This window comes from Lutjanus erythropterus, chromosome 8 (genome assembly GCF_056507025.1).
Source record: "Lutjanus erythropterus isolate fLutEry1 chromosome 8, fLutEry1.hap2, whole genome shotgun sequence".
In the NCBI taxonomy this organism is placed as follows: domain Eukaryota; kingdom Metazoa; phylum Chordata; class Actinopteri; order Lutjaniformes; family Lutjanidae; genus Lutjanus; species Lutjanus erythropterus.
The window spans coordinates 28,000,530-28,022,327 of record NC_139324.1 but is presented as its reverse complement, the minus strand read 5'-3'; the positions used below and the strand labels follow the sequence as shown (position 1 = coordinate 28,022,327).

At 38.7% G+C, this 21,798-nt stretch overlaps 1 protein-coding gene across 1 annotated transcript; it reads right to left on the bottom strand.

Annotated features, from left to right (window-relative positions):
• Window positions 1-819: 819 nt before the first annotated feature.
• tlk1a (tousled-like kinase 1a) lies at window positions 820-21,622 on the bottom strand. The gene is made up of 22 exons (XM_084725162.1): window positions 21,607-21,622; window positions 14,666-14,787; window positions 14,494-14,565; window positions 14,259-14,297; window positions 13,207-13,282; window positions 13,070-13,113; window positions 12,772-12,867; window positions 12,114-12,200; window positions 11,907-11,999; window positions 11,556-11,666; window positions 11,329-11,465; window positions 9,954-10,142; window positions 9,671-9,737; window positions 8,412-8,509; window positions 8,084-8,165; window positions 7,395-7,486; window positions 7,110-7,199; window positions 6,833-7,002; window positions 6,508-6,643; window positions 4,597-4,708; window positions 4,406-4,513; window positions 820-1,897 (listed from the first exon to the last, which is right to left on the bottom strand). Exons 2-22 carry the CDS (start codon window positions 14,780-14,782, stop codon window positions 1,727-1,729), a joined length of 2,187 nt encoding a protein of 728 aa, XP_084581288.1. The 5' UTR covers window positions 14,783-14,787; window positions 21,607-21,622; the 3' UTR covers window positions 820-1,726.
• Window positions 21,623-21,798: the final 176 nt, after the last annotated feature.

Sequence of the window (21,798 nt, the reverse complement as noted above, 5' to 3'; positions counted from 1 at the left end):
AATCATTGCAGCGCTGGAGAAAATATTACAAATTAAGAAGCCGAGATCAGAAATTGGATATTATTTGTTAAAAACAACAAAAAAACATTGATTATCAAAATAGTGGTAACTGATTCAATCAATCATCTAATTGTTGCAACTCTACTACAGGTTAACTATCGGTTCCACTGCAATGCTGCAGATTTGTACCTGAGCCGCCCACAGCTGAGGCTGCGTCTACATGCTGTGGTCACAACCAGCAGCAGTCTATTACATGATAAGTAAAACTACGTCATAATACAGCTCAGCCTGTTTTCTATGGATCAGAGGGAATGTAAAACTCACTGAGGTGAGGCAAAAGTATTTCAGAAACAAAAAAATTCCCACTGTGACCTTTTAGGGACTCGATAATCTACTGAAGGTCTTCACAGGAAGACAGGGCAGTAACTTTATGTATACTACTGGGGATTTTCCTTTAGAGAAGCAGGTTTGCCTTTGACAGTCATTAAATATATAAGACGGTTTTGGTTTTGTACAATGTATAATTTGTAAAGTGAGATATTGTTACCTTGATTAAACTGATGTATTTTCACTATCCCAGCCTCTGGTATCTGCTTTGTATTTTTGCGCTCATCTCTGAAGTGGTCCAGCATCCTTTGGTCCACCCTGAAACACTGCAGTACCAAACACAGCCACCGGGTGCCAGTATAATCTTTAAAAAAAAAAATGGAGAACAAATGGTGGTAGATTGCACCCTAAATTTTATAGAGTGTATTATTAGTATGGATGTTAACTTTAAAATGACCAGGCTGATATATTCTTCATTCACTGGGAGAGAAAAACGTTTCCTGGCATTTATTATTCACTCTTTGCGGAACTGTACAATTTGTACCCGAAGTGGAACATACAGCCCTTGAAACAGTAAGAGCAACAAAGCAGCAAAACGAAACACTCCAGGAGACTAAGTTTTACATGGGGAAATTTTAACTTTGTACACATTACTGCTGCAGTTCAAAATTTGAAAATTCATCTGTACAGCATATACAGTTTCCAATTTTATCTGTTAATTAATATTCCTGCATAGGATTTTATACATTGTCATTTTTCTACATTTGGTTACTTTGTGCATTAAACGTAAGTACGCTGCCCCCAACCTACATGTCACTAGTTGCCACTTGTATGCTACACATTACATTCTCATGGCTAAATAACTCAAATTAAAGCCTAACATTTGTGAAAAACAAAAACATTTAGCCAAATCAATAGTGAAATCTTTGTAGTTCTATATAATGACTGTCCTCTCCTCCTCCTCCTCACAGTAAATTAACTTCTAGCAGCTGAATCATTTGCACCCTGGCAGGACCATGTTATTTCATCTAAACGGCAGGCTGCCAAGTCTCCCTTCGGCCCTTTAAGGCTTTATCCATCCACGACATCTGAACACACCGTCCAGTCACATTTTCTTCAAGGTACGATGTCAGTTTCAGTGCTTTTTGTCGGACCGTCAGAAGATCCTTTTAAAAACATCCCTTCACTGTCCCTCCTCTGCTGATCGAGCCCTGGTAAACAAGTAGAAAAAGCCTGGCACAGGCCAGGAGGCCAGGTGAGATCTCCCCACCGGTGTCCTGCTCCTCCTCCTGTCGCTGGCTGTTCCTTCTCCCACGAGCCCGGAGCTCTGCAGGTGGGGAGCGACTTGGTCAGTTTGCCTTTTGTTTTTTTTTCTTCCTTTTGTCACAGTACGAGGCTGTCAGTATGAGATGATACTGGAGGAGGCGAGTCCTGAGCCAGCAGCGCTCATCTGCAGGTTTCCAGAGGAGCTCGATCTCCGCATGTGAGGGAGCAGGTAGGGGTCGCTTCCCATCTGGTGAACGTCAATGCGGTCCTCCTTCCTGTATGCCAGACAACGCCGTATGAAGGCCTAGAGGAACAGTATCAAAAATTTAATTTGTGTTCAGCATTTTTCTTTGATAATATGAGACTTAACAAAAAGACTCCATCCCTCTCTGTTAACACCTTCAATGGTGGTGTCTCACTCTTTAGGACAAGATTTAGATAAAACCATATTTTGAAGGGCTTTTCACTCAGCTGTGCTGCAAAATATATTTTAAAAGATCAAACTCTTGGCTATTAAACCACGTTATGCCAACCTCTTAAGTTATTGTTTGTATTAAATGTAAACAACTGCATCAGATGAAAAAACTGATGTTACATTTTTTTAAATTTCATAGGATAGTCATAGTGAGTAGCCATTTTTATTTAAGTTGCTAACAATTTGTAACAATTTGTATGTATGTTCATTAGGTATATTAAACAAAATCAAGTCACAAAATGTCAAGAAATCCAACAGTCTCAGATCTATTTTCCTTATTAAACAGAGAAATACAACCGATCACCTGAATTCAAGCATCTCTCTTTTACTTAACTAAGACGAGATTAATTGACTTGTTAATTCCTCATAAAACACATTTCATTTAAACTCAGCAGAAAAGCAGGTAAAACTCACCAAACCCGTCTTTGTTAGTCTTCCCACTGTCCCAACAATCACCAGCTCTGGTTTGACTAAAATGAATCCTTAACTGACCCTTCGCTGAGCTCCGCCCTCCTTAGTTACTGTTGCTACGCCTGCCAAACTGTCCATTCTCGCACTGCATTTATGCAGTTTACGGTGATAACAGTGGCAGATTTAACTTCGAAACTGGAAGTAATTGTTGAAACATGAGGTCTTTGATTCCTTACAGAAGCAAACAAGAGCAGCTTCGGTGGATTTTGTCAGCTAAAATAATGATTCACAAGCAGATTTCATAAGTGTAGTTGGCTGATGTAAGATACTGCTAACTCGATTTGAATCGGCTGAGAAATCACCAGCTGACACATCATTCCCATCTGACACGTTTTAAAACAAGAACCCTGTTAAAGTCACCTGACAGATGTGTGCATGATATAACGTTAATGCTAACAGACTGAGGCTAAAGCTAGCTTACATCTGAGTGAACACTGGTTGGATAGTGAAATATCAAACTTATATCTACATGATAAATGACAGAAATACACTCATTAAAGTGGGGAAAAACAAGGGCAGGGACAAGATTAGAGCAGTGGACTTTGAGATGGGTCGCCCAGCCAGACCACGATTGCAGAAGAGTGCTGGGATAAGAGCTAAGCTAACTCACTTTAGACCTGAGACAGTGAGTCAGAGTGAGATGCATCGTTGTTGACCCACTTTGATTCTGCACCAGCCCACATCCTCCTCCTCAGACCACCACAGAGCAAATGTAAGTGCAGTGGTATCTAACAAGTTTGTCTGGTGGTAAAGTTACTGCCACCCTCCAGACTCATGAAACACAGACTATCACTCTCCTCAGTCTCATGAATACCTTCAACATGCAGTGAAATGGAAAGCTTGACAGCACTAGTTATGGTTGCTAAGCTATGATTGGACAGTTGCGGTTTGGAGGCGGGGCTTGGTGAAGGGTCAGTTCACCAGTGTTAGATATTTAAAAACTTGGGCTCTAAAGATTGTTATGCTCTCACTCCTCACCTAGTTCAGAGCACTCAGCAGTGGCTGAATCGATGTGTACTGTGCTGCTGGATGAGACGGTCACATAGCAGCGCCTGTCACTCTGCAGACCGTTAGATTAGCAAAATAAAATAACAACTATCGGCCCAATGAAAATTACCCCAAAAAAACATCTGGTGATGGAATCACGAACTCAACATAGAACTTTGCTGCCTTCTAGGTCAGGTGACCATTGAAAGAGATCTAATCGGAACTGTTTTTACCCTGATAAATAAGGGTTAAATAAATAAATAAATAATTTACCAAGTTTTCATTAGTCAGTCGCAGAAAAAATAAACAAGCAAAACTGAGTTGCCAAAAACACTACCTACAACCACTTTACTCTCATTATATAACACAGCTGTGTGGAGTATTTCTCTTTTACTTTGAAAACGTAGGATTATTTAGTGAAGGATCTTTTGTTGTCAGACTGAGAGAGAAATGTGGATCACACTTGTTATCAAAATTCACCTTAAGTTACTTTCCTTGCCTTGCAGTCTGATTAATGATTGCTAATTTATTGCATCATACCTATTTACAGCAGTTTCAAGGCTACTTTTTGTTTTGTCTGGTGTTTTTTGAAATATGCTGAATCAAATTAAAAGGAAATTGTTTTTACTAAAAATAAAACTGTAGTTTGCTTATTTCTTTTTTGAGATGAAGCTGTGTGTTTGGATTGGAGAAGAAAATGCTTGTTTAAGTGAGGATTCTTAGTGACAGTCTATAATTATTGAGGTCTAGACAGATAATTAGATTTAATATCATAAACGTACAATGACTTGTTGACTAATGGCCTGAATTAATGACTACTGGTCAACCTTGCAAAATCTTTAGGCGGGGCAGTCCTACTTTTTATGCAAGTTCACCTACCTTTGCTTCATTACTGGCCACAGGCTTGACAGGGAACTGAACATCGGTAGCTTTCAATATGGTGTTCTCCTGCAGGATGTCCTGTTGCGACTGATTGTGGCCAAAAGGCTGAAAAAAAAGAGGAGCAGAACTCAATCATAACGCAATAAATGACAGAAACAAGGATTAAAAAAACGTACTGCACTCCTTACCTTCCTTCCGTACAGACACTGAAAAAAGATGATGCCCACGGACCACACGTCCACCTTATTGGAGATCTTTGGAGGCTCTTTACCAACCACAAAACATTCAGGAGGCAAGTACCTGGATAGAATATATTAAAAGAAAAATTGTTTAGTGTCTGTACTAGTCGTCTGCTAAACACTTTGATGTCCAGGAGTGGAATATAGCCAAGTACATTTACTCAAGTACTGCGTTGTAAGTTTGACTGAGGTACTCGTACTTTACTTGACAATTTCATTTTGTGCTACTTTGTATTTTTTACTCCACTACATTTATACTGTATGACAAGTTACTAATTTCTTTTTGATTTAAAACATTTGATTAATTTAGAAAACATGATTGAGATCAGAAACTTTTTTTGATAGCCAATACAGATACAGACACAGACCAAATATTCCAGAAGTCACATAGAACCACATAGAACAACTGCCAGAAATATTTAGCCGATAGATGTAGTGTTGTTTTAGTGTGTATGTAAATGTTAGACTGACTTTATAAATAGTTTCGTCATGTTGAGAATATTACATGGCAGTCAGTCCAGATGAGCACTCTCTGTCTCGCTCTCTCCCTTTCTCTCTGCTGCAGCTTGCTGAAAAAACAACGCCTCTCACTGAAAAACGTGCGCTCTAACTGATCAGGGATATATGATTTTGTGATGATTAAATCCTCAAGCACTTTGAAAAAAATTGCAGTTTGCATTATGTGAATGCAATTATTCTATTTCTTCACTTTAAGAAAAATGTGGTAGACTGTCATTCTGGTTCTTTCCTTTAGCACTACACCTGGTGATGTAAAGCTCCTTTCTTTGTCTTTTCCTCATCTGGACAAGGGTCAGGCGACTGGACAAATATACTGTCGACGATGGGCTGCTTTTTTTTTTGGCCGATTTTTGGGGCAATATTTATCATCTTATTTTGCTGAGCGGGGTGAGAAGTGAGAGGTAAACAGCCTGCAGAGTTCGACTCTTCGCCCTCTTTTCATGAAGTGAATTAAGGATTTAATTCAGCCAAACCAGAGTTAACGTACATAACATAGTGAATTCGAATTGAGACTCGAGAGGACAGGAGGAGGTGGGAGGGGGGATGAAGACATCACCAATTGCAGATTGAGGGGCTGGCGATGGTTGTTTGGAAAATTTTAGCTTAAAGCCCAACCTGAATCAGGACACATTGGGGATTTCATCATATATAACAAAATCTCCCAACGCACCTTTCAGCATGGTAGATAGGCTCACAGACGTGTCCATTCTTGATAAGTCACAGTTTAATTCAGCTACATGTACAGCAAACTTGAATACCGAATGGAAAATGATCACAACTAATTCACCTAATTTCTTAAAATATGCTTTTTTTTATGCAACATATTTTATATGATCTATTCAGTATATTTCCCACCGGACATTTTGGTTTTTTATATTTTCAACTGCCAGATAACTACACATGCTAAGATGTCAACAAAAAACAAACCCTGATGCAGATACGACTTTAAATTACCCCAAAAAGTTGCTACAAGGAACTTACCACCATAACCACAAAAAAATAAAGTCAGAAATCAAATTATTTTTAAAAAAAATCTGCTTCTTTTTTTTTACTGGCTAGCAAACCACTCATTGTAACTTTGACTGGGAAAATGTAAAAACAGGCCTGTTTCATCTTATTTCAAGGAGAATCCCACCCTGTGACAGGAATTAAGAATAAGTATACAGAAACAGCCAATCTTCTCACAGACTTGTCTTGTTTGCTAATGAAGGTCTTTAGAGTGTAAAATCAACCAGTTAAAAACTTCTTATTGTACATTTGAATTAAAGAATGCTTTTTCCACCTTTGTCCATGTCTGTTTGCTGTATGTGATGTGTGTATGAGTGGGATATTTTTTCTCACCAATAGGTCCCTGCCCCCTGTGACGTCAGGTCCATCCCATCTACGCCGTAGTTGTCGTCATCCATGATTTTGGACAAACCAAAGTCAGTGATTTTGATTTCCCCGCAGGCTGTGCCGTCTACCAATAAGATATTACCTTGAAATTCAAGAAAAATAAGTCAGCATTAGAGGAAAAAAAAAATAGGACACACCAACATTTGGATGACTCCTCTAGCCCAGAAGATAATGACACACAATTGGCACAATTTGATTTAACGCAGAATAACTGATATTTTCTTGAATTGGTGTGATGAGAGCCATCAGCTGTCCAGCAGGGCATGCCTACCTGGCTTGAGGTCGTAATGGATGATGGGGGGTTTGATTTCGTTCAGGTATTTTAGTGCGTTCACAATCTGCATGACTATGGACCGTGCCTCCTTCTCAGACATCAGCTTATGCTGTTTCAAGTAGAAATCCAAGTCGTTGCCTTCGCAGTACTCCATGACAGTGCAAAAGCTATTGGATGGAAAAAAGACTTATTAAGAATTATGGCCAACACCAAAAAGAAATCAACTGAAAAGTTCTGGAAATGCACGAACGAGGATTTCTATGAGTGCACTAACGTGTCTGTGTCCAGTGAGAAGTAGTCATAAAGTTTCACGATTCGGGGGTGGTCCAGCTCCTTGTGTATTCTGTACTCTCGACAAGCGTGCCTGCGGAGAGGAAGGTAATTACGCTTCTATTAGCATCCAAAGCATGAAGGTGCAGGTGCTGTATTCTGCCTGGGACTGGAGTTTATGGAGAGGAATAACAAAACACTGAAAGCAAAGGGTATTGGAAAAACTTGTATGACATTTCAAACACTAATTATAGGAAACTGCAGGTGAGATTACATATTTCCAACATACTTGTGATAGTTCTCCTTTTTCTCTTCTCTCCAGTTCTTGTTAAGTTGGTGGATTTTCACAGCAGCATATCTTTGCTCAATCAAGTCAAAAGCCTGCACGACATACAAACAAACGGTAACAATAAGCAAAAATAAAAAGCAGCACCAGGAGTCTATTCCAGAAAGCAGGTTTAACAAACTGACTTGATGAACCCTGAGATGAGAAATTGTTCACTCTGCCTGACGAATGACAGATGCCATCGTCGATGGCTCCGATACTATGATTTAACACGACAATGGGTTAATATAGAACAGATTTTAATCCAGTGGATGTAGAGATCCTGCCTGATGCCTGTGTATTTTTAAGAAAAGCCTACACAATTAAGTTTTATTCACCGTTGTCCATTACTCAATTGTTTACAAGACTTACATTTCCTTAATAGATGATAAAGAGGGAAGAGACAGAAAGAAACTCAGTTTGTAGAAGAAAACCGGCCCTGCCAGGCAGTAGGTAGGTAGGTAGGCCGAGTTAGTTACTGTGGCCCAGTTTAACTTGCCTCCCTCTGTGTAACTGAAAACTCAAGAGTTTCCCTCATCTCAAGGTTAACAAAGTCATTAAGATACAGTTTTCTCTAAGGCTGCTCTCTGGAATACACACCGGCTACAAGTATTACTTCATTTTGAGATTGATAACATGAACATTTAATGTACCTTGTAAACTTCACTAAAGCCCCCTCTTCCTAGAAGGTGTAGGAGCAGATATCGTTCATTCAGCGTTGGGTGATCTTTAAATCTTTGGATGGAAAAAAAAAGACAGTTGACAATCAGACTTACAGATACAGACCTATGTGTCAATGACAAATTCTTCAGCAGTAGCTTAACTGTGCCAACACATGACCAACATGGAGAAAGACAAAGAGAGCTTTATGAAGCGGGCAGTTACTTAATATCACCATTATGGTTGAGGATACTGGCCCCGTGTGTCCATCACGTACCAATGTCAATGCAGTAACTGTCAAAGAAATTGATTCAGACTCACTGTGAGCTGTCTTCGTTATTTATTCTCTTCAGCTCCCGAATGTGAAGGTTGCGCACCCTCTCCAGACGCTCCAGCTCCGCCTGGATCTCAGCTTCTTCCTATAAATGATTCAAGCGCACAAACACACAAACGCACACAAGGAACTTCAGAGCTCTGACTACAAGGAGAGGAGCTCATCAAAACCCACTTGTACACAGCTGACTAGTTCTGTATTAAATATTAACGGTTGACTTGGTACGGAGTCTGTCAGGGGCTGCCTGTGATGCTTATTCATCAGGAAAACAATGAATACATCGACAAACTACAGGCTCACTGCATCCTTAGGGTAATTCACACAAAAGGAACAGTGGTTCAGCTCAGGAAACAGGAGAATCAGACTGAATATGTTCAATTATCCTCATCTAGAAGACAAAGATTTGCTATGTTTAATAATTTAAAGACGCCAATTAGGTTTTAACTTCTAAACTGTGTAAAAGCACCCTTTATTATACATTGTGTCCTTGAAAACTTAAGAAATGTATTAATACATAAAGTCATGTGTCTGTACTACACAGGAAGACATATTCCCCACTAGAGCTGCATAATTAAGCCAAAAAGAAACGTGGCCAAGTGCAATATCTAAACTGCAGAAGCTGCAATTTTTGATAAGGTAAAATGTGTTACAAAACAGCATTATAATGAAGAACTGCAATGCTGCAGAGATGTTTATACGGTAGAGACCAGGGCTGTGACGGTATGGACTTTTGCCCACGGGATGGTGGTTAACCGCAACTGCCTTAATAAATATATTGAAGCATACTGTCGTAGCACACAGGCGTAGTGTGTGCGGCATGCAAGTGGGGGAAAGTGAGTGGCAAACTGCTGGTGCTGCTCATAGTGGAGCAGAAACTTAAACTTAGGAGTAAATTGTCAGTGAGTCAGTAAATGTACAGTGCACGTGTGTCAGTTAATACACGCTACAGCTTCTCAGGACCAAGAAAAGTCTTGTTTGTTTTACCCGCAAACTGCTGGACAAGTGAAGGCGGTTAAGCAGAACGTTTAGCTGATGCTAACTTTAGCGTTGTACCTTTACAACACTGGCTCAGTGCAATCGAATTCTTTTCAGAAGTTCTTAGATTCAGCCCTGAAGTGCAGCATCTTTTTTTGAAGGCTAAAATGAATCCATAATGATAAATTCAACCCCCAATGTCTTCTGTAGTTATTTATTAATTTTCCATTCCTGAATATATATTTATATTCAGATTTGGCATTGGACAAACCTTCTTGAGATGTCCAAGTCGCAGTTTGAAGATCTCCTCCTGTTCATGGTACTCTGCTAGTGTCAGCCTTTGGATGATAAGAGAGAAAGAAAAACATTTGTTTCTGTTAACAGAGTCTCCATGTTTACTCAGATTAGCACATTCAGTTATTCATCTACTGTGCATGCAGTCCTGTTAAATTTGCTTTACAACAGCTGAGTATACACCTATAAAATCAAAATAAAATTACACTGCCTTTGCCTGTGGAATGGCTGCTCTGATATCTGTGATTTACTTCACTTACAGCTGAGGTAGGCTGGGTTTTAGAAAGGGATCACTTTCTGCTCCATTCACTGCCTTGGTTTTGCGTTGCTTTGGCTCAGAGTTTGTGGTTGGTGCTTGGGAGTTGCTGGAGGTTGGAGGTTTCCTCTTGGCTAGAAGTTTTCTCTGCCTCTCGATGTCTTCTCTCTGTTGGTTTATCCACTCTTGTTGTCTGCAGATGGAAATCAGTGCTTTTTGTTAGATGAGATTAGCTGCATTCCTGTGCTCTGCTACAACATCTTATGAAAGCTGTAACACTAGTGAGGTTGTGGAGGGGACCTCCACCCGACTACACTAGAGTTCAGCTTGTATGCAGAGAGGGTGCCAAACATTAAAAAATTCAGGGATAGACACTGATAAGCACTGTCTCACAGGAAAACAATCTCCTATATTTGGTAGCCCAAATATAAACTGTGCTTCCTGAAGGCATTGTTTCTGATGAAAAATGAGCTAGACTTCTTGGCCAGTTGAGGAAACTGACAGCACACAACATGGTTCATTACATCCTTAAACGTGCCGATTCCACACACTTAAACTTTCGCTCCCACATTTTAGTTGCCATTTCATTTTTTTCCAATTTTTTCTGTGGGGATTTTTTCTGTAGGCTTAGTAAACTCAGACTTTAGTTGTAATGAACTAAAAGGTACGAGGGGATCAGGATTTTCATGGAACTGAAACTTGTTGGCGAAGCTCACAGTATTGGGATAGAACCTGGTGGCTACGTACATGTGTTTTGTTTTGTTTTTTTGTGGATACTGGGCCATGGTTAGTGTCAAACCCTGCCTTTATCTGTGACGTGAACAGATTTCCAAACAGGCAAAAATAAAAAGTGTGTGTCCTAATCGCAGCTCAGTCATAAAATCAAAAAATGCTGTAGAACGCTTCTCCTGAAGGATTCCTGACAGCATTGTCAGCCGAGTGGCAATCACAAGACGACAGAGGAAGTGGGGCCGGAGTTCGGACTGGTTCAAGAGTAGCTGAGTTGAACTCATTCAGCAGTGGAGCCGACATGATCAGAGCAAGTAGGAATTATGAGCTGTTCACGCATACGGACTTGAAAGCTGGGAGTGTGATAGGCTGCTATTCATTTTGAATGGGACCTGGCATTGCAGCCCAGTGCCACCCGCTGAGCTCCAGACATTTAAAAAAGCTGTCCAGTTGCAGTACAGGGAAAGCTGAAAAAAACCTCAACTTTATGCAAATGTCCTCTGATGCAATGCGAGACCCAACCAGGCAAAGAGAGCTGCTTCTCTGAGGATGAATTACGGCTAAAAAAAAATGAAATAAAATAAATAAAACGACAAGAAAATATCAACACAATCAGTGAGACACAAACAATCTCATTAAAAGCCTCTTACTTCACAAGGTTTTGGAAGGCATAGCCATCGGTCCACTGCTCTGTGAATGAGGCTCCATGTCTCACTGTAGTGAAATGGCCTAAACGAAGTCTATCCTGCATGCTTTTCTCCCTACAGGCCTGCTTCTCCTGGGTGCTCTGAAGAACAAAACAAAACAGGTTTGAGTGTGGGTTTGCAAACACATATGAACATGTTGAACGATCATCAAGTGTTAAGGCAACCCTTACCTTTTCTATGAGCAGCTTCTTGCTCATGGTGATGCATTTATTCAAGCGTTCCTTGTACTTTTCAAGTAATTTTTGTTGTTCATCTATCTGTCTCCTGAGATCACAGTTTGCCTATGAAGCAGAAAAAAAACTGTAATCAGCAGCTGCACAAATTATATTACTCTCCCAATCCACCAATTACTTAAAATCTAAAAAAAAAAAAATGCACTTTATATGGTTGACAGACAATACAAATTAAAGTCTGTTTCAATGCCAAACATCTGCAAAGGTCTAATTTGTTTAGCACGAAAGTTAACATCAGACCAGTCAGACCTTTCTGTAAGGTAGTACACAGTAAGATCTTCTCCTTACCCTTAGCAAATCATCTATTCTCCCCTCCTTCTTCTCAAGGTCTAGATTCTTAGTGCTTTCAAGGGCAGCCAATTTCAACACTGTAAGGTCAGTCTGGAGTGGAAAACAACAGAAGAAGTTGTTTAAAAACTTGAGCAACAATCCAACACAAAACACATTTAAGAGCAACAGTGGCATCCAGACTTTCCACAGTCACCCCTGCCTCACCTGAACAAACTTGACTGCTAGTTGCTTTGGATGCGTCATGTGGTCCCCAAAAGACAGACTAGTAGGAGATGAGCTATTTTGTCTAACCTGCAACAGAGGAGAGAACAATACTTTAATTAATGACAGGGCAACACCAAATGCAGCAGCAAAGGACTTTTTTCTTTGCTTTAAGTCTTTTTATTGGTATTTAAAGCCATACAAGATGCAATTAATCATATATATAGTTGGATAGACACAATACATAACCCATGTTTCTGCTCCAACAGAGCCCCGACAGTATTACAGCTGGGTTCATAAACAATCATATTTATATTTATACTATATTATTTATATTTATAATATTATTTAAATAAATGCAACAATGAATTACAACTAAATAAGTTATAAATTATATGTTATCTGGGGCTAGCTGTATACAACTCCAATGTCAGCGGTGTCCATTATTTCTATACAGACTACAAAGGTTTTTCATATATAGAACAATGAATCTTCTCTAACACCGAATAAGATATACAATCTTTAATCCACGTCTTAAAGGTTGGAAGGAATTTCTCCCTCCATTTAAGGAGTAACAGTCATCTAAAGCTAGAAGAGATGCAAATGCTGTCATATTTTTTGCACAAAGAAGGTTCTGAGTACAAATTTTGGCTCGACTTACGGCTGTGCCCTGAGCGGAGTGGGAATGTGAGTTCTGGGGCGAACGAATCACAGGTGGGAGACCTCTCACTGGACTGGACCCATTTCCTCCCTGGAACTAAAATGTTACGAGAGGAAAAGTGAAATAACTGCCTAACATTTGATAACAGCAGACACACCGGTGGCTCCCTCTCTATCCCACATCTGTTATTTCAGAGACAGGAAATGGCTTACGCCTCAGATGTTGAAAGACTAATACAGCGCACAGTATTCGCTCAACACTTCCTTTCAATGTATGAAACATCAAATTGAAAACTTACATCGAAATAATCACTTATTTTGGGCCCTCGCACAAGTGATTTCCCTTCAAACAAAAGATGGAAAGAGTGTTATTAAAATATTTAGAGGAAACATGACAAGAGTCGAAATATAACAATTTTAACTCAAAGACATTCACCTTGGCTGCTCTCTGATTGGATCTCAGGTTTCCTTTTTCTGCCTCTGGTAGTTTCCGACTGTTTCTTCTCAGGGGTCTGAAAGCAAAATTTGATTTAACAAAACAATTACTACACAAAAAAGCTTTTTGACCTTTATCAAGAACTGCTGCTGCTTTAACTGCATCACAACACTGTGGTTGTGTCAAGCTACCTGTGGGGACAGTCTAAACAAATCCAAATTATTATTTTCTTACCAACTTGAAAATAAACTGAACACTGAATCAAATGACTCACTGTAATTTTCAGCAGTACTTTCAGATTTTAGCCACAACAATAACAGATTTCACTTTGACTTGTTGCTACTCTCATATCAGACTTGTTTTTGAGCAATAATCGGATTGTTTATTGACATTATTTCTACCTAGTCTACTAGATTTACAACTACAAAAAATATGTACACTTTAATTTACACATACTCTGAAAAGAAATAAATATGTGCTAATTAGAGGTGCAAATTTTATGCATTTTTCTCAAGCAACAGTTGAAAATGACACCAATCAATTAATCATTAATAATGAATAAGATACAAAGCATTCACCTTTTCTTTCCATTTTTTTTCTCCTTTTTTGGCATTTAAAGTTGTCGCAAAATTAACAATAGAATTGGTAGGATTTATCAGAGTGGTTCATAAACGCATCAAAAGATAGTTGATTGTTGAGTCTCATTCCCGTAGAGCAACATCTTGGGTTGAGAGTCTCAAACAGCAAAATAAATAAGAAAATATGAACATACAGGCAGGGGGCAGATACAGCCACCACTGCACACTTTAATTATGTAATTAATCAGACTATAACTTTTTTGACATGCACAAACTGGTTCCACCTGCTATGAAGAGTAATCTGCAGAAGAAGAAGTGGTTCTAGTTTACCCAGTGGCAGTAAATAAAGAAGAAAAAGTATTTTCTGCCTGGTAATTTTCATTTGTTAGAGGGAGCACTGACGATTGCAGTCTTGAGCCAAGTTAACCACAGCAATGGAAAATGCAAACATTCGAACCTTCATCATGTACCTACCGAATAAGCAGGAGAACTGCCTCTTTTCATGTCTGACCCCTATTAAATGAGAAAGAAGAGTTTCAGGCAAACATTATAAACAACAGGAGCAACATCTGGGTGTAACCAGTAGATTCTGCTTAAAGGATAGGTGAAGACCTTCAAGTTCATGTGCAGTTTAACCACGTGTACCACAATGATTCATCTGATAATTCTAGTCTATGCAAATCTTGTTATTGCCAATAGGTTAGTATACCTCTGACTCCTTGTCGCTTAAGGATCCCAGACTTCCAAAACTGTGATTTGAACATTCATTATTGGTCAAACCCTGAAGGAAACACGAAAAATTAGGATAAGACTTACTGTGGACACTAAAGACAATATTTTGACCAGTTAAGTACAAACAGAAACTCTTAATAATCACTCACTTTGGTTCCCCCGCTTGTGCTGCCAGTGCTGCCCCCTGTGTTGCCGCTGACCCCACCCATAAAGCGTGCCTCCAGCAGCTCTTGTCTCCGGGGGTCCAGGCTGTGCAGCTCCTCCATGGTGCCTGAAAAGATAAGCAACAATTCACAGCAAGTGTCAGAAATGCAACGTTCGGCTTAACTGAAGCCTCTACAAGGCCACTCAAGAGCAGATGACACAGTAACAAGCAGAGTTATGATAAACATAACTTATTTAGCTACATAAGTAGGAGTGTGCCATATCATATCATTCTTGGCACAAAAAAAAAATCATATTGTTATAATGGCGATATTGAGAGCTGCAATGATTAATCAATTATTAAATTAATCTGCAACTATTTTGATAATTCCAGTTTCTTAATGTGAATATTTTCTGGTTTCTTTACACTTCCTGACCAACTGAATATCTTTGGGTAAAACAAGACATCTGAAAACGTCATCTTAAATTCTGGCAAACACTGGTTGACATTTTTCACCATTTTCTGACATTTTAAAACAAGCAACTATTAATCAAGAAAATAATCGTCCACTTAATTGACTATAATAATCGTTAGCTGCAGCCCTTAGCAATAATATAATAAATTTATACAGCAATACTGGCAATATTACGATGGAGAAGTTAGTTCCATAAAGGGAAGTGACCTCGGTAGTGTGGAAGTGATTTGGTTTAAAAAGATCAGATGTACAACAAACAACTGTAATATACAATGCAAGAAAATTATAACAGTAAAAGGGGGTAATAAAACAAACTAAGTTCACCACCTGAAGCAGAAGCACCGGGTTACGTACTGGAGAGCCAAAATACCATGAGGAGAGCTCAACACCTATTGTGAGCTCTGAACCAAAAATATTTTTGAGTATTTAGTCATATTGTTAAAAATATAGTAATGGCAGATTACTCAGTACAGAATATTGCAATATTATTTTGGGCCTATATCGCCAACCCTATAAAAAAAAATCATATCAAACCCTGATGGATAACGATATTCTAGTCTAGACTAGATATATAGGCCAAGACCAAATTTATGCCCATTCCCTGGTGGCATATCCAAGACAGATTTCACTCTACATTTCTGTAGCACACAGGAGATAAGCAAGATTCATCATGTTTACTCCTTTTACCAATAACACAGCTACTAACAGCGGCTTACTACTACTACTACAAATAATTAAGTCACCAAAAAAAATGTATTACACCTCTTAATGAAGAGTAGAAGTCTGGAAGTACCAGACATTTCTGTGCTACAAACACTCCTCGGCGTCCAAGAGCAATGCTTTAACTGCAAGGCACTGATGAATACTGTGTGTGCTGCTGTGGGACTGTTACGTGAGCTCCCTGAGCTTCAGTGTTGCTGCAGACTCAGAGGGGTCTGCCCACTAAACCTGTGCTTTAATGAGACATCCATTTTGAATCTGAAAAGAATCCATTTGAGTGAAGGAAAACATGATACATTAAGAAATTCTTCCTAATAATAAAGCACAAAAACATAGCAGCTGAGGAAAGAGCCTACCTGTGGTTAAACAAACATTAGTCAAATGATGAATGTGCATCAAATATAGACAAACATACTAACTCTTAACATTCATTTAAAGCCACACAGATCAATCAATGATGACAGCAGCATATGGATGTAGTCTTCCCCTCCAAAAACTAACTGCACCATACCAGCAGGTGAATGAGAAATACAGAGGGTGAAATACACTAAACAGACTGGAGAAGGCATGTTATTATGGCTGCAGATGCAGATTAATCTCTAAACCATTTTTATGATTAATAGGTTAGTTGTAAAATGGTGAAAAATATGGTCAATGTTTCCGAAAACGCCCACGGTGACATCTTCAAATGTCTTGTTTTGTCCACAACCCAAAGATATTCAGTTTGCTGTATTAGAAGACAACAGACACCAGAAAATATTCACCTTTGAGAAGCTGAAGTCAGAGAATTTGGACATTTTATCTTAAAAGGTGACTCACCGATTCAATTTATCGATTATTGAAATAGTTGGTGATTAATTCAACACTTGACAACTAATCAGTTAATCAACTGACTTTTACAGCTCTATGTGTTATAATACCATCTAATACTAAATAAAGATACATGCCATTTCAGCAAAATGTGAGGCCATGACAGAAATGAGTAATAATGAAACAAAAACTTTATTGTAGACAGAAACAATACTTGTAAGTAAAATAAAGTGCCCAGACAACAACTTTCTAATAACAAAATGTTAATTATTACAAAAAAACACAGACTTAACAAAAAGTAGTATTCAGTAAGTGCAAGACGTAAAAAATTAAATACTACTTGTGTGTAATGGCAATTTCCTTTTTGACATATGCAAATAATAAATAAAACCGCACACACATAACTACCAAGTTTCACATCCCAAAACCATCTTCAACCATCTTAGATCTGGACTGAGTTTGGACTTAATTTAGCCTCAGAGTTGTAGTGTCCAACAGCTTGTGCATGATACAAAACAAGCCTTAGCAGGAAAAGCAAAACAAAAGGCCATTCATGATATCCTCCAAAACAAAAACATTGTCTGCTCTTAAGTTATGCATTACAATGCCGCCCAGGGCCAGCACACAGGCCCACTTCAGTGTGCTACATGAAGCCACTTGAGAAATGTGTTGTAACAGGTATGATGCAGCTGACGCACTAAATAAAATCGACTTGTGACTATTATTCAGATCAGCGCAAGCAAGATGATCAAGTAAGTACACAAAAGCACAAAAGGGCTCATGTCATTAAATGAAATGCCCTCCAGTCAATCAATGTCATCCAAATACCAGCTGCAAAACTAAGGGTTACAGCATTTTCCAATGAGTTCTTAAACAATTTCATTGAGTGTGTAAATGTGTGGATAACTAATGTAGTTATTACTTATAACTAAAAAGCAACAACAACATAAACTGCTGCCAGACACTCACTTGACAACTGTAAACAACAACAATTTAAACAGCAGCAGAGATGAAGAAAAGCCTCAATCATATTTAAACACCTCAAATAAAATGGTGATAGTTTTGGACAATCTCTAGATTAAGTTAAGGATTCTCTGACAAAATATTTAGCTGACTAACCTGTTGATCACTCAGCAATAACCTTCACAGAGCGGATGAAAACTACTGGCAAACTCAGCCACATTTATTGATACAGACATGATTACCAATGATCCTCTGTACAGCATACTGTATAAAGTAGTTCACTGAAATGTCAAGTCTATTACCAACACAGAAGCAAACGGCATGAAAGCCAAGTGCAGTACATAACTGACATTCAATTATCAGATGCATATATGTCTAAAGATAAGAAATATGCATCATAATTATGACCCACATGCAAGTTATTTTAACAACGTGGTTTACTCAAAGACATTTAACCATATTAAGGAACCTGATTTGTTTAGGGCTAGGGCTGTCTAGGGCTGTTCAATTTATCAAAATCACAAAATGGCCTACTGCAATTCTCAGATCACACAAGGCACAATGTTCATTATGAGCAAACTGTGCGTCAAAATATTGTCATGTTGCAGAGGCGTTCTGGCCTACAGCAGGCTAAAAATCCAACCGCCTGATAATTTTTATTCAAATAACCTGCTAACACTCTAAGTTTATGGGTGATCACAGTGTTTATTAGAAGATCACTATTTTATCTGTCTGCTGTTAAGTACAGAGATACTTATTATTCCAAAAAAGTTTTAACTCAGGCTGGTAAAGCAGAAGGAATTAAGGAGAGTCAAACTGAATGAAAAAAGATGTTAAATGCAACACTATGTTTATTAAAAGAACAAGCTTCTTCTAATCCAGGATTAAAAATGTGCATTATTTTTCCTCCTTAAATGGAGAAAAATAAATAAAAAGGTGCATCGATTTACACATTTAAATGACTAGCTTTACAGGTCAGACATGGAAACACCCATCCCCTTGGCACGGGCAAAACCCACACCTTAATCACTGATGTTTTGCAACAAAAATGAGAGCAATTATATAGACATGACTCCCATTAATATCATCATTTTGGCTGATATTGCAACTGCAATATCAGCCAAAATAATCACAATTAGACATTTTTTTTCAGAATCATTCAGCTCTAAATCATAACCCCCTTTTTAGTTAAGCACTTGCTACAGAAGCAAATGATCAAATTTTCAAGAGTTTGATTAAATTTTATTAGCATACTCTGCCCTGATAACAACTGAAGATCACATTAACAGCCACTGTTCTGCCTTATAGATACTTGCATAGTGTAAAGAAAATGTTATGGGACAAATCCTTGTAACAATCAGGAAAGAGGTCCATTTCTTCTTGCTAAAGCTTCTAATGGACAACAAAATAGCTTGTAACATTTCACATGATGGGTCTAAGACTTCTAATCAGACCTGCTTTAACTGAAGAAGTCATCTACCACATTTGTCTGTCTTATGTAACTACAGGATATCTGTGATTGCTGCATGTGGCATTTGCATCAACTTGAAAGCAAAGCAAAAAGTAGAAAAATTAGGCAAAAATCACATTTGTTTTGCATTGTCATGTGACTACCTAGCAAGCCTATTGTGCAACAAGTATATACAGCAGCACCAACTATTAAGCCATAACACCAAGACATACAGAGACAATTGTTCTCACTTTATCTCTATTCAAATGATTACTGTTCACCCCACTACAGTTTAACTGGCAACTACAACTCATGCAGTGAATAAATGATTAGTATGTTAAATGTTTGTGATACGATCATAACTTCAATATAAGCTCTGCACTATTCACCAGAAACCGTTGTCATAGGTCCTCAACCGACCCTGTTAATATTCTATGATTTTACCTATAAAAACCATATTTTTTATGAGAAGCTGCGGTTTTAAAAGCCTTCCCACTCCTGCTATTCAGATCAATCTTGGTCTTGCTGAGATGCTGAGTCCATAAACATATCTCTGCACTCAGAAAGTCCAGTTTCACATCATAAATACAAATCAGCTATGTAGCGCTTCTCAAGGATTTCCCTGTGTTTCAAACATGAAGGCCTCAGCGCATAACTATTATCTATATTCAAGCCCCTGGAGGAACAAGTGGTTGAACCCTTGCGACTCTTGCTGTGTGGATGTAATTTTGACTCCATGCTGCACAGTCAGCACAGTGACCACCTGTTTATGGCAGACACTTAAATCTTAAAAAGAAAAATATCCACCATGAACTGGCATGGGTTACTTCCACTTATGTTCACTCACTGCCAACTTAAACTAAAAAAAATAAATATACATAAGACAGAAAAGTCAATTTTCAATAGTTACAAGTATCACACTGCTGTGGGCAGCCATCACTAATTCATGGTGGTCAATGCATGCAACTCTGATGTAACAAAGAAATGGACGAGCTACCTCAGTGTCTGAAGTGGGGCTGCAACTAAATTTGGTCACCAAAATTGACCAAAAATGCATCAGTTAAGCTTAGGTGGTATCTATTTTCTCATACCTTCATACCTTCCTGACATTTCACTGGGGTATAAGGTATATGACGGTATTTGTGTAAAAATACAAACAACAAAGTAAAAACAGAGTTGCTGGTGATAGAAGTCACTGTAGCATGTATGACACTGTTTAGCCTACAATTCTGTGTCTTAATAAGAAATTAGTCTACACATAGATGTCATTCTGGGTTTAAAGACTAATGGCCCACAGAATAATGAATAAATAGGAAATCATGACATTTTGCTGCTGCATATAACAACATATAACAACACAAAGTAGAATGAACAGAGATTATATGAAACTGATGGTTGCAAACTGGCAACTGAATAAATCATGTGGTTAATTAACTTCTTTTGCAGTTGGAAGAAGAACATTATGTGGTAATATCCACAACTAGTCATTAAGCGATTAGCTAACATATCTTTAGAACAGTAATGATCAGCCAATCATTTCTTTTCTACCTGCAAATAATTACTCTTAAGTTCCCTGTTTTGATAAATTCATTTCATTTTATATTTTCATATTAAATATAAAATAACAGTTGCAATTAAGTGAGTAGCAAGCAAGTATATTATACATAACTTTACTCACAATGACGGTATTAAACAAAATCATACCTTCAGAATATCTTAATATCCTGGTATACCCCCAAACCTTGACACCGTCCAAGTCTACTACACAGCCCAAAGCAGCCTGTATCCCATGGGTGCTCCTTCATTTTGGTTGGGGCATCTTGCAGCTCTTTACTCCAAGTTAGTAGCACTAAAAGGTCAAACAAGGCTACATACCATCTGATGCAGTAGCATCTACGGCGAAGAGCCATCTTAAAGACCACTTCATGTTATAATGTCAGCTATTGTCATGTTTAAAGCCGACCTAAGACCCCTCTGTAACGTTTATATGATTATTAACGTCAGTTACACCGATATTGTGTGCAATGTTGGTGGAGAAACACCACAGACAACACACAAAGGGTTGCAAGCCTAACTTATGCATTGCGATATAACGTTAACCATCACCTACATTTGCTTGATTTCTATCCTTGCATTTACAGACCCCTTTTTTTTTAACATCTATCTGTAACTTGACCAGTGTTCGCTCTTATAACGGTAGCATGCTTACACACGGATGCACCGACTACAGCAGCAACCTTTCTGCTCTCTTTAAGGTTTATCGCCATTATTGCACGTATTTGTCTTTAGGTTACTGCACTGGCCTGAGCACAGACAGACGGTCGTGTGTCCTCAGTGCTACTAGCTAGCCAAACAGGCTCCATTGACTTTGGAGCTGACGCGTTACTGTAACGTTAGCTACTAGCAAGCAGGCTCTCGCCACCAACATTTGCTCCGTCAATTTAATACAATTCCCTTCCGCCTTCCACAAAATAACCCAAACGAGCAGGTAGAAAAGTCATATACGTGTTAAAACGTTTCACGATACCTTCCCGGGCCTTCACCCCTGCCGTGGTATGTTGCTGAAAACACAGTCCGTGTTGGGGACGTGGAGAGCTGGGACCAAAGATGGCGTCCCCTCCAAACTTCCACTACTTTGGACACTCATCAAGCTACTTTTCGGTGTGTTGGTACTGCAGCGCACACGGTTAATCTTTCCCACGGAGTGTGATATTAACCG

Bases quoted from the DNA above. Each gene is read 5' to 3' on its own strand.
- tlk1a (XM_084725162.1), bottom strand. From the start codon at position 14,782: ATGGAGGAGCTGCACAGCCTGGACCCCCGGAGACAAGAGCTGCTGGAG. The intron at 11,667-11,906 runs GTAAGGAGAAGA...TCTGCTTCATAG, and splicing joins GAATAGATGATTTGCTAAGG to GCAAACTGTGATCTCAGGAG. The intron at 10,143-11,328 runs GTAAGAGGCTTT...TTCCATCTGCAG, and splicing joins GCCTTCCAAAACCTTGTGAA to ACAACAAGAGTGGATAAACC.